This window comes from Elgaria multicarinata, chromosome 13, assembly GCF_023053635.1.
Source record: "Elgaria multicarinata webbii isolate HBS135686 ecotype San Diego chromosome 13, rElgMul1.1.pri, whole genome shotgun sequence".
Lineage (NCBI taxonomy): Eukaryota > Metazoa > Chordata > Lepidosauria > Squamata > Anguidae > Elgaria > Elgaria multicarinata.
Window position 1 is genome coordinate 8,884,025 of NC_086183.1, and position 17,297 is coordinate 8,901,321.

General features: G+C 46.6%; 1 protein-coding gene across 1 annotated transcript; it reads right to left on the reverse strand.

Moving 5' to 3' along the window:
- Nucleotides 1-944: 944 nt before the first annotated feature.
- IFNLR1 (interferon lambda receptor 1) lies at nt 945-16,759 on the reverse strand. The gene is made up of 7 exons (XM_063139706.1): nt 16,622-16,759; nt 13,913-14,033; nt 11,174-11,367; nt 9,500-9,648; nt 7,600-7,753; nt 5,782-5,897; nt 945-2,720 (listed from the first exon to the last, which is right to left on the reverse strand). The coding sequence occupies exons 1-7, from the start codon at nt 16,677-16,679 to the stop codon at nt 1,929-1,931; spliced, it is 1,584 nt and encodes a 527-aa protein (XP_062995776.1). The 5' UTR covers nt 16,680-16,759; the 3' UTR covers nt 945-1,928.
- Nucleotides 16,760-17,297: the final 538 nt, after the last annotated feature.

Sequence of the window (17,297 nt, forward strand, 5' to 3'; positions counted from 1 at the left end):
AATCAGATTCTGTTCCACAAGTCGCTTCTCCACGGACGGTTCTCCACAGATTCATAGTGGGTTCTGTTACCATTTGTTCAGATGCTGATCTCACCATTCTTAACCAATTGATCTACACTGAAATTGACCTGTGAATGATGGTTTGATTGTGATTTAGTGTTTTAAAAAGGGATGGCACTTTGCTGTGTCCTCAATTTGCAAATTGGGGACACAGGTCCAAGATAATATGCCAAAGCCCCTGATCCTGGAGTCCTACAGTACTCCCAGAAAGACTCAGATGAGGACAACGTTCAGACCATTTCCCAAGGGGTGTTTCAGTATCTTCTTCCATGCCCTCCTGGCCACAGGATATGGCCGTACCACTACCCTTAGACTCAGAGATGGGAGTGTCCAGCAGCTCTTCCATCTCCTAGACCAGTCTTCTTTGACCTGCTGCCCTCAGGATGTTTTGGACTACAATCCCAGCATCCTGACCATGCTAGCTGGGACTAATGGGAGTTGAAGTCTAAAACATCTGGAGGGCACAAGGGTTGCAGAAGCCAAAGGATTCAGAATCAGACAAGGGCCCTTTTAAGGAATACAGCTGGCTCCTTCAAAGAGGTGGAGCGTAACACAGAACAGGCCTTGCCTACCTTTATCATTCCTCAGATGATTTCAGCTCCCTGCTGAAGCAACATCTTTCTATAGCTCAGCCAGCAGGGCCAGCTGGAAGCTTTCCAAGGTCCTGATTTCTGCTCTAAGAGCCCTGGCACAAGTGACTGTCTGACCCTGCAAAACTCAAGCCCCAACAAAGAGCGATAAAGTGTGCCCTGATCACCTGTTGCAAACCAAAAGGCCAGCAGTCTCTTTCAACCTGCACCACTCTCTTTCATGAAGTTCGTGTTAGACTTCTATAAGAAAAAAATATTTTAAATAAAAACCCTTACAATTGCTGCGTTGTGTAAACATGTTAATTACTGTAGAACATTCAACAGCAGGAATTTAAATACTGTACGGTCTTAGATGAAGCCCTTCAAACCCTCCATTTATGGTTCACTAGCCAACGCCTCGATTACACTGCCATTAGGTTTTGACGCTGATGGGTCCCAAAGCGGAGTACTTTCGGTCCAAAGAGAAACTCCTTTTAATACTGAGCCATTCTTGAGGAGTTGCAGCACCTCTCTACCTGCCACAGCTTGTTCATGCATGGGCCTGGATTGGTTCCCGGACTCATCTCTTGATGGGCTGGGTGGGATGGGGGCTTGTTAGGTAATGTTAAGTTCCTTCAACAGGAAACACAACTCACGTTATGTGTTCAGTGACCTACAACTGAGAACTCCCCTTCTCTGTTCAGTGGTTTGTCAGGACTGCTTTGCTGTGCCTACAAACCCGTTTGATGCCTTCTCTTTGCCTACACTAGGGATTTCTTCCTCAATTACCCACCTACTCTGCCATATTAATTTTCTCATCCTTGCAGCTGCCATATAAATGGACGCCCTCAATCTGAGCCAATTTACATTGGGATTAGCTGCTGGCTGCTGGATGGACTCGAGTCAAGTGCACATGGGAGGGAAATTCCCATTTCCAATGCAAAGTCTGCAATGAGAGCTGTTTGGGTTATAATGATAAGCGGAGCACATAGGAAGCATGAGTGTATTGTGCTCCTTTCCCCACACATTTCTCTTTCACAAGACATTGCCTTTGGACATGGCAGAAAAATGTGGGAAGTAGAATTCAACTGCACTTCCTGTCCCATCTTCTTATTGTCATATGTCAACAGCTCTGAGTGAAAAAAACTTTTTTTAGAAGTCTAGCTAGAACATCATGTTTTGGGCACAGGATTTGTGATTCCCCCAGGATTTTTTTTTAGTGCAAAACACACAACCTTGACCTCGAGATTTCTAGGAAAATCCCGCTCATCAGTTTTAAGAGGATACCCAGCCTCCAAGTCAGCACCTTGAAATATAATCTGTGTGCCTAGGCTGAGACTCACAGAACTCGGGTTCCAGAATATTGTCTAGTTCCAAGTCTCTGTTTCCTCCTGGTACCCCATTTTCCAAGTCCCCAAAAGACACATTCAAAAGTGGGATTTCTACCATATGTCTTCCACAACTACTAGAGTCATTTTCAGATCCTCTCTCATCTATAAACTGCTCCTCAATAAGAAATTCAGAGAAGTCCTGTTTGTCTTGTATCCCAAATCGAGCAATCTCTGAGCCTTGTAAGCTTCCATGGTTGGCTTCAGGATGGCCTCCTGCAGCCATGCGCTGCATCACAGTGGGAAAGTTACAGTCCGGTAGGGGCAGCTGAAGCAAAATGTCTATATCCGCACTCATGTCTTCCTGTCCTGCTCCAGCAGCTGGATCATTGGTTGGAAACCCAGGCGATTCTTCCACAGAAGAAACCTCAGAAAATGAGCTCCTCTTACTGTCTGGGAACCCAGAAGCATCCTCCCCAACCATGCACTCAGCCAAAACGAAGGGCCCAGGTGCTATTAGATGATGGTGCATGTCTTTCCTTGCGGTGTAAGTTGTAGGTCTCCCACTGTCGTCCTCCTCCTCATCTTCATCTTCTTCCGACAGCGAATGCACAGGAGAGAATGTGGAGTATATTTGGGGTCCGGACTGGCTCCTCTTTCCTGATACGAAACGCACTGCTGTGCACGTCAAAGCATCCACCTTGATCACTTCCCTTTCACCAAATTCCAGCAGCTTCTTTGGACCTTGGTACCTAGAAAAATCCTGATTATGGAAAGAGAAGGCAGTGGACCGTTTACAGGTATCTGGCTCAACCTTTTCGTTCTGGATTTAAACAAACAGACAAACCGTTTTAAACTAGTATGGATCTTGCTAATAGTTCATAGCTGGGGTGATTACCGAGTCATGTGCAAAGAAGAGCAGGAACAAATATTTGCAGATGGCTGAAACACAGTAACAGTTTCAGTTGCACCATTGAAGGTTTTGAATGTGACGTTTCCCACTTCAAAACCCAAGTCGTCTGCTCTTGTTGGAAACTCTTAGTCGCTCTGAGTTAGGTAGGCACGGCATATGAAATCTCATGAGCTATCAAGTCTGAAAAACTATATGCCATTGCATGTCACCTATCAAATCCTATCTGCTGTTAAAGACTAACTATTAAAAGCAACAAACTATGAGAAAGGTTGACATAGCTCAGTGGTACATGCAGAAGGGCCATGTTCAATCCCCAGCCCAATAGTTGAGAAAAAGAACATTGGACAGTGGCTATTAATGGTCACTGAGCAATGCTCCAGCTCAGAATAAGACCACATCATATGTTCGTAATGGCAGCTGCCAAAAGGTAATAAATATCATGGAAATCAGATATCAAATATTTGAATGCTCAGAAAACTGCTGGTGAAAGTTCTCATTCAACATCATCTTCCCTGGAGGACACTTTTGAGAGCAAATTTGTTTTAAGTAGTGAGAAGCAGACATGCTAAGCGCCATGGTGGTTAAGCATTTTGAGCTAAACATGGCTTAGCATGTCGTGTGAACCATTCTTAAACATGATGGCTACATAACCACGGTTTAAACATGTTCACTTACCATTTGCTGCAAAAGGGCTAGTGGTCTAAACATGGTTTAGTCTGTTGTCTGTACAAGCTCACTCAATGAAATGCTCACTGGAGCTATGAAAGGAACCTTATTTGGTTCTTTTTTCCTTCAGCGCCCATTTCCAGGTCCTTCACATTTCTATTCACACCATCTCCAGCTGCTTCTGAAGTTCATTCAAAGTGCACTATATTTAATTGAACAGCGGTGTAGTCCACTGAAATGCATATGTCCATCTCAGCAGGTGGTGCTAGTACTTTCCCCCAACTTTGCAATAAGGCAGTCAGTTTTCTCCAAACTTTTTTTACCCACAGGGAATGTTTTCCATGTCAACCCTGTTTACAGAGGAATCCCGAAAGGTCTGCCAAGTCATTCCCCCCCTCCCCACCGCTCATGTGGCAAAGAATCCAAGGGTATTTTCTAGGGCTCAGTCCTGTGGCACCTCACGGTTGTTCCACTTGAGCTGACAGCATGACCTATAATGCAACCAACACTGCCCTACACCTACTCATTGCATGGGGAAGATCATTAGCTGTGAGGAACTGTCTTCCATTAATGGTCTCCTCATTAGGGAACCACCAATAGGTTTTGGATGAAAGCTACAGTTCCTTGGAACACAGGTTGGTGACCATTGCCACCAGGAGTGCTCTGATTAAACTCAGGAATGATGAACCTCTTTTAGCCCAGGGGCCAACTTCCATTTTGGAAAAGCTCTCGGGAGCCACATTCCAGTGGTGGGTGTGGCCAAAGACCCCAAACACCAAAACTATCAGAATAGTTTGGCTCCAAGCTCTTACTGCCAGCAGCTAAGCCTTCGGAGAGGCATTACATCCTCTTAGAAGGGGGAGCAGGAGGGAAACTGTGCAAAAGATGGAAAACCACGAAACAATTTGGGGGCGGGGGAAAGGATTGGGAGCCCAGGTGGGCCAGATTTGGCTCCCAGCTAGGGATGTCAGAGAAATTCACAACGGAATCAAATGAGTTTGGATTCCCATGAATCTGATGCATGGATTCTGCAGCAGGCTGGCTTTCCCGAGTCACATGGATTCCATGGACTTACGGACCAGGGCAGGATCTACACTATTCATTACACCGTTGTTTAAGTGCATTGTTGCGTCCTCCCTTGCTACGTTACAAAATGCAACTTGAGCCCAGTCAATCGAAATACCTTTTCTTCTATCGTTTTACCCGGGCACACTCTTCTTTAGAACGTTCTTCATTAGCTCTGAAGTAAACCTCCTTCTTCCGGTGACTCTGAGCTAGACCTGCCGGGATAAGCCGGCAGGGAGGCTGGGCGACGCGTAGGGACGAGGGAAGCCCTGCAGCGTCTTAAAGGGTCACGTGCGCCCCGAAAGATAAGCGGTTTCTTTTAAAAAATAAGCCTCTGTCCCCTCTTTCACCGCCCTCCCTCCCTCTCCACCTCCCCCTTGTCGCGTTGTGCCAGCTCTCCCTCCCCTAGAAAAGCCCTCACGTCCTAATCAGGAAGCAAAGACCATGGTCACGAGACATGACTTTGAAAGACGGCATTGAATACAACGAAAGGTTGGGGCACATTGTTAGTTTAAAAACGATTTTAACAGAAAGTGGAACGGTTTTAAAAGTCAGAAGAAACGTAACAACAACAGCATCACGTGACTGCTGACGTCATCTCTGCCAACTTGTTACGTTTCATCTAGACAAGTGTAGACGGGCTCCTGTTTTGTTACTTTCCAGAATTGTACACAAATTTAACCACAGAAAAATGAGTATGATGATAATAATCATAATCTGGCTGAATACGCATGTTTGAGAGTGCAAATTTGTGCAAATTCAGGAAATTCTGCTGATGTGTGGACAACAGAACAAAAGGCGCCTCACAATTCTCAAAACACATACAGCACAGCACGCCTTTTGCAAAATCCATATATTCCTACCCATAGGCCTGGGGTTCCCCACCCTTGGGTTATGGGAAGTTGGTGATGGAGACCCTTAATGTGGGAGAACGTGAAGTGGAGAGTGCTCCAAATGTGATCCACGGCTAATTTACACCTGTCCGTGGGGCATCTCTTGAGCGGGGGTGTGTGTCTCAGCCCGTCAGTGGTCTGCCCTTGCTGCCCTACAAGACCCTGGGAAGAGGAATGGACCTTGCCCAAGGCAAGAATCACAGAAGGGATGCTAACAGTAGCAGGGGGGGCTGGGATGGGAAGGGGGAACTAACGTATGTTTCAAAAGCCTGCCATACTTCCCATACCAAAGTTTGAGGCGTCTTGGCTCGCTTCACCATGTTCTTGTACCACAAGAAGACAATAAAGGCACCGGCAGACAACATGAGAAGAAACGGAAGGGCAAGAAGTTGCCAGTTTTCTGCTGCAAAAGAAAAGGACAAGAGCAGTTAAGAGAGCATGAAACATCCTTCATTTACAAATAGAGGAGGATTGGAAGGGAGGCCTTTGAAGCCATCACTTGGAATAAACGACCGTTGGTTCACTAAGCTCATAGAATCACAGAATAGTAGAGTTGGAAGAGGCCTATAAGGCCATTGAGTCCAACCCCCCCGCTCAGTGAAGGAATCCACCCTAAAGCATACTTGACAGATGGAATAATAATAATAATAATAATAATAATAATAATAATAATAATAATAATAATAATAATTTGTTACCCGCCTCTCCCTCTGGATCGAGGTGGGATACAACACAAATGCAAACATCATATAACTGATTAAAACATTTTAAACTAATACATTATTAAAAGCAGCACATTATTAAAAGGCAAATTTAAAATTCAACTGGGTCGGCCTGCCAGAAGAGATCAGTCTTTATGGCTTTCTTAAATTCTGGAAGACTGTTAAATTGACGAATCTCTCCCGGCAAGCCATTCCACACACTGGGAGTGGCAGAAGAAAAGGTCCTCTGGGTAATACTTGTCAGCCTTGTTTTTGTTGGCTGGAGTAAATTCTTCCCAGAGGACCTGAGTGTGCGGGGCGGATTGTATGGGAGAAGGCGATCCCACAGGTAGCCTGGTCCTCGAATGACAGCGGCTCACCGTTATGGCCACCATTGGCACAACATTTAATTTCTGGAAGAAGGGGAGTCACCATTTTAAAAGAAAATGGTGACCCCCCCCTCAAGGGTGATGGTTGTGGGCACTCCTCCAGTGGGTCCAGGATTCCCAAGTAAGGAGCAGGGGGCTTGCACGGCTGGGCAGGCAGCTGTCCGGATCAGTCGGAAGCGATCTGAAGTGCTTTGGACCAACCCAACTTGCTTCGGATCTGGCCTGCTTTTGCTCAGAATTTGGATCTAGAGCCAATAAAGTGCACAGCTCTAATCTTAACCTTTAAAGCTCTAGATGGCTTTAGGACATGGCTATATAAGCTACTGCTTTTCTCACTATGAACCTGCCCGGCTGTTAAGATCTGTAAGAAAGGCCTTCTTGAGGGCCCCATGACCCACAGAGATCTCTACGTTGGACACGTGTGAACGGGTTTCTCCTGTATTGCCCCCAAATTGTGGAATTCCCATGGGCACTGTGTGAATGGAATACTGGACTAGGTGGACTCTTGGTCTGATCCGACATGGCTCTTCTTACGTTCTTAAAGGAAGCAAAGCTTTGGAGCTGATGCTGAAAGCCAGAGGGAGGGTGATCCGGTGAGGAGTCCCCTGCAGCAATGCCTTGGACTGAAGGGAGTCAGGATGGAGGGGAAGGATATCGGGTCCATGATAACGCCCACTGCCCTTCATCTGAGGCCTCGGGAAACTGTTCCCATATCCAACAAAAGATACAGCCAGTGGAAGCTGGTGGCTCCAATGTCAATGGGGCAGGAAATCTGCTCCGGGTTTCAGACGGAACCAGTCAGAACTCTAAGCAGGGTGAAAAACATTGGAGCGACTCTGCCACACAGGACCCGGCCCACCATTTTCACGGACTACAACGATCACGGCCAGGCTCATCTGTCTCATTCTCAGCTCCTTGGGCACCAGCGTGTCCTGCACGTGGAACGAGCCTGCCGGATCAGGGCACACATGAAAAGCGGCCCTTGAAGTGTGCGCTCCTCCCTTCGGAGCCGTACCTTTTCCATGCAAGAATGTGCAAACGGGCTCAGAGAAGTTGCTCCGTTTCTTGTTTGTGGGGAAGGAGGCCCGGGCGTGGAGACAGTACTTGCCGCTGCTTAGCTCTGTGACGTTAATGTCCAGCGTCTTCTCCACCTTGTCGTGGAATGTCATCTGACAGGGAAGGAAAGCATAAGGCGTGAAATCAAGAGAGGGGTCAGCAAAAACAGCACCTTGGTGGAGCCACAAACCAGCCCAACAGCAAGACCAGTAGCAGTGGGCCTCAAGTTAACCCCGGTGAGCCAACTTCCTTTACTGGACAGGCAGGGAGTCTCTTTCAACCCAAGGCCGGAATTCCATTTGGGAGATGCTCTCGGGGGGCCACCTTCCCGTGGTGGGCGGGGCCAAAGGCAAGGGGTGAGGCCAAAAATACCAGCATATTAACCCCATTCAGATGACAGGCTAAGCCACAGTGGTTAAGCATTTCAAGCTAGGCTTTACGGCTTAGTGTGTCGTGTAGACTATTCCTAACCATGGTGGCTACACAACCACCGTTTAAGCATGCTGCAATTGGGTTAGTGGCCTAACCATGGCTTAGCGTGTTGTTTGAACAGGCCGAATGTATCTTAAAAATAGCGTAGTGTAATTGTTACAGTGTTGGACTGGGAGTTGGAACTTTTGGGTTCTAGTCTCCACTTGGCCATGGAAGCTCACTGGATGACCTTGGGCTGGTCACAGACTCTCAGCCCAACCCACCTCACAGGGTTGTTGGTGTGACAATAAAATGGAGAGGATTATGAATGTCACCTTGGGTTCCTTGTAGGAAAAAAAGGCAGGATACATATGCAATAAATAAACAAACAAATAAATAATAAAGCCCTTACTGACAGTAACTACGCCTTAGGAGAGGTATTTCAACTTTTTAGAAAGAAAAATGAAATGTGCAAAAGCCAGAAAAGCACCAAATGATTAGGGTTAAGGGGGAGTCGTGGGGCCAAGGCCATCTGGGGAGACCTGGAGTACCAGACTGAGGTCCCAGGAAAGGCGAATTTGGCCACACGTTTGAGGTTCCCCATCCCTGCTTTACTCACTCTCCTCTTGTGCTTTCTTTAACAGCAAGACGGGCAAACACCTAGCAGGTGAAGCTTTTCCTGGTGTGGGGGAGAGAATCTCCACTTGGAAAATGTCTGTATTTCAGGCTGTTGCGAAAGGCAATGGAGCAACGGCAGTTCCAAAGGCAGCTCTCCTAAAATGTGTGTCTAGAACACACTCCTTAGGTCAAAGTAAGCCTACCCGACTTGGACAATCAGCAAATCCTGAGCAGAAAGGTCTTTTCGAGCCCTGCTGTCTAAGGGCCAAGGTGGAAGGGCATGTACATGGGTCGTAAGCACAGTACAGAAATGCAATACTGGTATGTGCCATAGCCCAGCCTCCTGCAACCTAACACCTTCCAAATGTGTTGGACTACTACTCCCAGAATACCCCAGCAACCTTCTTCTAAGGGCACTGAATCCTGGGTAAGCACTGGAACTATTCACTGCTTGGACACGTGGTGCATGCGTATAACAATATTAAAAGTAGAGGCCAATTAAATTGGCAAAACACCAACTAAAGGCATCAAAAGAAAGTCTTCATCATCTTCCAGAAGGTCGTTAGCCAGAGAGTGAGATCAGCCTCCCTGCTAAGATATCAAAGAGAACTTGCAATCGTGGTCCTGAATTCTGAAGAGGGCCGTACCATGTGCTTTTGGGGAGATGATGTTTGAATTGGGGGTTTCTAATCAAAGCTCATTGGAAGATGGGTGAGATACGGGTCACTAGACCCTTCCCAAAAAAGTCCTAAGGTGGGGAAGAATGTTATGTATCTAAGACAGTGGCTTTCAAGCTGTGTTTCCAAGTTGCATATCCATCTTCTACTCACTCTGAACTTTGTTCCAACTGCCCAAATCTCCAAGTCGTAGGTTAGGTGTTGGAAGACGTCCTTCACGCAGGATGGGTAGGAGAAAGCAGTGTTCACTAGGAGGCTGTTTTCAATCTTTTCTACTTGTAGAATTGGGGGAGCGAGTTCCACTGGAAACGATTGGGCAGGTATTTATGGCGAGATCAAGGTAAGGCAGACAAGAGCAAGATCCGTGTGCATCTCTGAGCCTGGCAGATGAGCTGGCTGGGTTACCCTCAGCCAACACCCTTCGCCTCCTGCGCAACCTCAAACCCTCCTTGTACACTCTCGTAACCATTTGGTACATCGCCTTAACTTTATCTTTTTTTACCACTTTATTTCAGACTCCTCTCTCTCCTTTAACCTCATATGAAGCTCATCACCAAGTCATGAAATTTCCCCTTTTGCAACATTACCAAAAAGAAAAAGACGGCTATCCCTTTCCTTCTCTTACAACATGAACTCTGATTACCGCCCAGCTCAACTCTCACCTTGACAGGTGCAATCTTCTCTACTCTGGCCTTTGGCTGCTTCCACACCTCAACCCTCTCACCAGGGTCCCAGATTTTGCCCCCCAAATAATCCACCTCTCTCCAGTGGAGGCTGGTGGCTCCAATGTCAGTGAGGTAGTGAATCCACTCTGTTTCAGTCAGAACTCTAAAGGTGCTTTGCAAGTAAAAATCACAGAGGTGTTCTGGGACCATGGCATCTTTAGAATTCTGACTGGAGCAGATTCATCACCCACTAACACTGGAGCCGCTAGCTGCTACTATCTCTCTCATTGCTGTGATCGCATGAAGCCCCTCCTTAAATTCCTCCATTGGCTTCCGGGCTGCTCCTGGATCCAGCAGAAGCTCCTTTTTCCTTACCTTCAAAGGTCCCCATGGCCTTGTGTCCCCGTCCCTCTGTTCTTATGCGCCGATCCATCTCTGCCTGTGATTATCACTCCCCCAGCTCCACCACCTTCAAGGTACTGACTGTCTCCGTCCAAAATGTCCTCCCTTGGTCCTTAACTGTCCCAGAGGCCTTGAGCAGCTTCCCAGAAAGCCTCATTTACTCCTCGGATCCCTTCTCAAAACCCACCTTTTCTGAGAATTCTTGGACCCAACCCCTTCATTCCCCATGCTGTAACAAACCCTAAATATGCCTAACTGAAATAAAAGGCATATTCTTCTGCTTACCTCTGTTGTCTCCTCAGTGTCAAATTAGAGACTGTAAGCCCCTCGGGGCGGAGATCTGTCCTTTTGTGTTTAGCAAAGCATCACACACATACATGGCATATCATCAACATAGGTTACTCCACACACACACACACGTTGCCCATGAGCCTCGGATCATCCCCATTAGCAGTTAAAGCCAAAATCCTATGCATGTTTAGTTGGGGAAAAAGTCCTACAACTCCCAGCATTCCCTAGCCAGCCAGGAGTTGCAGGACTTTCCCCCCATCTAAACATGCATAGAATTGCACCCTAAGAGTTTTCAGAGGATTTCTCTATATCTGCCAGCTTGCAAAAAGAGCCTCTGAACATATACAGAGGGTTTTCTTTTTTTCCACTTGCCAGGGGTTCTGGCAGAGAGTGTTCACAAAGTAACATTTGGGAGCATTAGTAAAAAACACCTTCAGCATCTCCACCCTGACTTAGGTACCAAACGTACCCTGAACAGTGTATTCGATGTCCCTCAGTTGCACCCATGTTGACGAGATGATTCCAGTGCTGGTGCTCATCTGAGCTTTCACTCGGACCCGGTGTCTGTTGTTTATTTCTGGAGAGACGCAAGTTAAGTTGCAGACTGTTTCAAAGATATCTGTGCAATGCGAGACGTCCTTCCACGACATACCAAAAGGGTCTCTGGAAGACAAGGCGAGAAAAACTGTGTGGGATTAGCGTTCAGATTCATCCGGGACCTGGCAATTTCAGCAGTCACAACTGGAATAATTGCAGAATAATTGACAGAAGAGGGCCGGGCTTAACCACAATCAGGGTTTGCAAAGACTCAGCCCCCAAAGGATTTTCTGTTGGCTTTAAATGGTAGGTGGGAAGGGAGGTTTGTGACCAGCTCAAGGGCACTTCTCCATGAGGGTTTTATCCCACACTGTTAATGGGGCTTGTGCTTCCGGATTCTTTGCAGGATTAAGATCAGCTCCTTTACACATGCTATTTCCAAGGTTTTTCTTTCTCTGCCTTTCTATGTTTCATTATACAACCACTAGATGGCATTGCGGTATGGCAGAATTTCCATGAGGCTTCTATGGCAAGATTCAGAGAAAATACCAGGCTTTCCTCATGAAAAAATCCGCAATAATGGTTGCAAAGTGCTGGAGATGTCCTGGAGAATGACTACATTGTGTAAAGGACCCACAAACTACTATGACAGAGCAATCATGAGCGCACAATAAAAGTCTCACGTATAAATTCCTGAAGATCACGCTGTGAGCTTGGTGGCTGAAGTGAGGATTTCACTTATGGAGAAGTCACAGCCAAGATAATTTGGTGTCCTATATCAGGGTGGGCAGAAGGCAGGAGTGATCTGTAGTAGATTGGCAAAGATTACTGACTCCCAATTACTTAACAAAAGCAGCAATTAAACTTCTCTCCCCACACACCCTAAATTGTACTGCTGAGGTGAAGAAAAATTGGGATAACCAGGAATGGATTTTTGTGTGTTAGGATTGTGAACTCTATTACGTTTTGGTACTCCAAATTCCTGGACAAATTCTTTAACTCTAATTCAGGGATTGGCAACTTGTAGTCCTTCAAATATTTTGGCCTACAGATCCCAACATGCCTCATCATTGGCTATGCAAGGCTAGGTCTAATGGGAGTTGTAAACTAAAAGATCTAGAGGGCCACAATTTGCCCACCTCAGCTCTAATTGTATGTTTTACACACGAGGCTCCAGTCCATGGATCTCACAGTTCTAGCAAAAAAACAATGTAGATTCTGCAAGCCTGAAGTCTGCCCACTGCTGTCCTATACAGAGATATGTTCTATCCCAAGATGATTTGCACCTTTAGAGTTCTGACAGGTTCTGAGTGAACCCCACTGGAGCCACTGTCCTCCACTGCCTCAGGCGATAGGAGAGCTACACCCTCAGGCTAGGCTGTTGTAGAATGCCTCCCCCTTTAGTATCCTTACTTGCAAATCATCTAAATCCGAATTTTCCTCTGGGTAATGCAAAGCTTCAGAACCAGGGGCATGGCACTATTTTTTTTCTGTTTTTTTTCTGTTTCTGTTTTTCTTTTGATATTTTTATGTCATTTTGTTGTTTTATTTTGCACTTTCCCCTACAAACCCAGACTTTTTAAGAGATAAAAAAGGAAAATATCTGGAAGTTCTATCCATTTCCCCCCCAACCTGCACATGATTTGGGGGGCTGGGATGTTCTGATCTTACAAACATGTTCAGCTGAAGGAGTTTCCCCCTCAACAGTTCTGAGAAGTGGGTGTGCCTAGCTGGACTGGCATGAGAAATGTGGAAGAGGATTTGCCAACCAAACTATTTTCCTGCCCCCGTTCATTCCTTATGGGCCATGTGGTATAGTAGTTAGAGCTGTGGGCTGTCCATACGTCTTATTTTCCCCATGGTGGCTGCATGGTGGCGCTGCATCAGTTATATGACGCAGCCGCGAACTTGCAGCCGCCATGGCGCTTTCCCCTGAAGCTGCGAATTTAAAACGTCAGAGACTTACCCCAACTTTCTGCTTTGAAGAGAAGTCACCACAGTTCTTCCACCGTGTGAAATCAGTTTGGCGTTTAGCTGGGGGCGTTCCAGGGCAGATGGCGACCCCTGATAGGTCGCTGGAAACACAGGGAGGCTAGGTAAGGAGCGGGCTTGGTGAGCCGGATGTCCGTCGGAAAACCCGTGCTCCCGGCTGCCGTGGGGATTTTCCATCCCCACCCTGCAGCAGTGATACCACCGGGGTTTCAAGAGGAAAGAGTGGCAAAGTGGTGCCATGAAGATACCCCCCAGGTGTAGCATGGTGGTCAGTGTGTTGGAGACCTGGGTTCAAGTCCCCACTCAACCATGAAGCTCACTGGTTGGGCCAGTCACTAAATCTCAGCCTATCCTACTTCACAGGGTTGTTATGAGGATAAAATGGCCAGGAGGAGCAGGATCACGGACACTACACTGGGATCCTTGGAAGCAGGATATACCCAGATGTTTTTAACATATCCAATTGTTAGTTTAATGTATCATTTTCATATGTTTTTAACCAGTTTCATGCATTTTGTTATGATTTTGTATATAATATTGTTGCCTGCCTCGATCCAGAGTGAGAGGCAGGTAAGAAATAAATACTCTATTCTATTCAATAAATACAATCAAAACGTAGCAACGTCCCCAAAAAATGCAATGGGAAATTTAACCCTGTCCCCTTCCCTTCGATGCTCACATCCATTGGACAGCGTAGGAGACTTTGGGAGGGTACCCGTCAGCTGGCAGCCACAGCAAGAACAGATCGAAATCCTTCGATGCAAGCGTGAGATTGCGAGGCGGCTGCAGGAGTTCTTGACCTGTTGGAAACAAACGTTCCTTTAAGTGCCCTGAGAGGTTCATTCATTTTCTATTCACAAGGCTGCCCAAGACTTAAGAATGTAAGAAGAGCCCTGCTGGATCAGACCAAAGGTCCTTCTAGTCCAGTGTTTTGTTCACACGGTGGCCAGCCAACCAGCCGTCGACCAGGGACCCATGAACAGTACACGAGTGGCTAAGTCAAAGGTGTGTGTGTGTGTGTGTGTGTGAATACCTATGGAAGGCACTGTATGATTAATCAATTGAAATATCTTTAACTGGGTTGCAGCCCTAGGCTTAAATCCAATGCTAGTCCTTCTTAAGAGTAGAATCCTTGAAATGAAAGGAACTTAAATAACTGAAGACTAAGGCCATGGCTAGACCTACCGGGTCTAGCGCGACAGAGTGGGAAGGATCTCGCGATATGGTTATCACGAGATCTCCCCCTCTGTCTACACGCGGTGCACAACGTCCTAGGAAGAAGAGGATGTCGCACCCGCCATTTTGTTTTTTAAAGTAGGCGCACAGGAGCGCTTGAACACAAAATGTGAGTTTTTTTAATAATAATAATAATAATAATAATAATAATAATAATAATAATAAAAAATTCCCTGCTCCCCCTACCCCACCACCGATGGGCACAGAGCTGCTGAGCTCTGTGACTGGGTCTGGGTCCTGGCTCCTCGCGGTTACTCGCGAGGAGCCAGGGCAACCCACAAACACTGACCACATTCAGTGTTCTCAGGATCTTCCTGAGACCGCGGAAAAAAGGGCCTGCCAATATCCCAGGCCAAGGGAGGGATCATCCCTCTCTGCTCCCGGGATGCCCTGTGCGTCATGTGGACACAGAGGGATGATCCCAGGGCGATCCCTGGGATATCGGCTGGTCTAGCTATGCCCTAAGTCTGCTCTAAGTAGGACTAACATTTGATTTAAACCCTAGCTTGGTGGTTTTTAAAATAATGTGTTTCACACATCCCCAATCACCTTTTAGGGAAGAAGTATATTACATTCCTGGGTGAGAGGACCGAACTATATGAATGTTATCCCCATGCAGCAGGAGAAAAAGTGGATTGGCCCAAGATCGTCCATCGCCACATCAAGAACGCTTCACAATGGAGGTTCTGTGTTCCATTTGATAGTCTAAATACTCCACTGAGGAGGGTTTCCCTAACTAAAACACCTAAAACGCCCACCTCATCTATGCTGGCTCTATCATTAGGCAGTGAAATGGCAGGCTCAGGAAGCTGATTTGGGGTGTCTTGAGGTTAAACATTTAATTTACAATTATTCTATTTTTATTACCAGGGAAGGCAGAAGGGAGGCGCTTGTGGAATTGTTCTGCCTCAGTTGACAAAATAACTTGGCCGGCTTTCGGTACTGTACCTTCACTGTGGGGGCACCATTTGCTGTTCTGCCTCAGGCACAGTGAGGTAGCTAGGGCTGGAGTGTGAGGCCAACTTGCAGTTCAAATGACCCCCCAGATGCCGACCCACAGAACAGCAGCTGCAGAAGCAAACTCCATTTTATTCCTGTAGCCATGATTTAAAATGCAAAACCACATGAGCCATGGCAGAAAAATGGAAAGACCAACTGAAACTAGCCAAAGGCAAAGTCATAATGTCTGATTCCTTATAAAATGCGGCAGGATTTTATTTTATACACTAATCAGGGACACACACAGTGGTATTGGTCAAAGCTTTTCTTCAGACTTTGGAAGAGAGACTAAATATGATCTGTCATGGTGAAGAATTATAAAGAAAACCTCCAAGCAGCCTGTGTAATCCACCGATATCTTGGTTTGCAAGGTAACGGGGGGAAATATACAGATATGTTAAATGTATTACACTCTGTCAATAATTAAATTTAAGTCCAATGTGTTTGTATTTATTTATTTATTGTTTCTTTCTTTCTGTTTGTTTTGGTTTGAAAAACTAATAAAATCTTTAAATGAATTAATTAAAAAATCTACACATGCTCTGGGGTGTGGGTTTTTTTGGGTTTTTTTAAACAATCAGCCTTGACAAACAGTTTTTTGCTGTTCTAACTTATCAGGAATGTAGAAGCAGTTTTCAAGCATGAAACGGGGGTGGGGGGAGAGAAATGTTAGTTGTGTGGTTCACAACTGAAGTAATAATGCCCTGCGTCCCAAGAAGACCATTAATCCAGTCCCTAAAATCCCCAAGCTGCACCCCTGGTCAGAAGCCAAAATGTCTTGGGCCAGTCATGCTCCCTGCCATAGGGAAGGGAGAATGTGGGAAATGGTGGTGGTGGGCTGCCTATCACCTTTTCGGTCACCCACTCCCACATCTCCTTTCAGCCTCATGCTTTTGAGGCGCTGACGTCCAGTCTGCGGCTTATCCTTGTGCGCGCACATGGCGGTGTCGATTGCTGCCCTTTGCTATAAATCTCCCAGCCCACCCTTCCCACACACCTGTCGCCCAAGGCTGTCTGGTGGGCAGACGCTGGTTGACAAAGCAAGCACCGCCGGGCTTTCTTTAGCTCTCGGCACACCTTTCTGATGCTCCCCTGGTGACCGTTTGGGGCAGAAACAAAACCAGCCCCAGGGATTGGGGGCTCTGTACTGTACCTAGAGCCTGGCTGAGGGAAGCAAGAACCACCAGGATGCCGATCCTCAGCGGAGACATTCGGAAGAGGAGGAGGCCGCTCGTCTGTCGCCTTTTCACTTTCACTCTGTGGCTTCCTGGCTGGAACCTGCACAGTCAGCACATTTCTAGACGCGGCAGCCCCCTGGAGGACAGGAGAGGCAACAGTCTCACCTGCCTGCCACACTTCTGGCGGAGACACCTTGATGTACCAGTTGCGGCCTGCGCGCCTTATCTGCACTGGAAGTGCTGCCCTGAGCTAGGGACTGCAGATCTATTCCCTGGCCTGTGTTGGCAATTTGGGGCTCCTTGGAGCGCAATCCCAAAGAACTATGCTTTTCTCTTCCATTCTTCTTCTCTCTTGTGTTTTTTGTTAGCTTTGCCCCTTCCCCTACCTCCCTCCTCTTTCTCTTCTCCCCCATACTCTTAAAATCCAGATTGTAAGATCCTTAAGGCAGGGACCTTTTTAAAAAAGAAAGAAAAAATGCTTATATTACTCTTCCAAGTGCTACATAAATTGCTGGAGCAATTAAAATAATAACACAGACTGTAACTTTTGCCGTTTTCATATCCATTCTTTCCCCCTTGTCTCTCTTCTCCTCTTCCTGACGGATTTATTTATTTATCACATAAAAAGGGGGAGATCAACATGAGCCCATT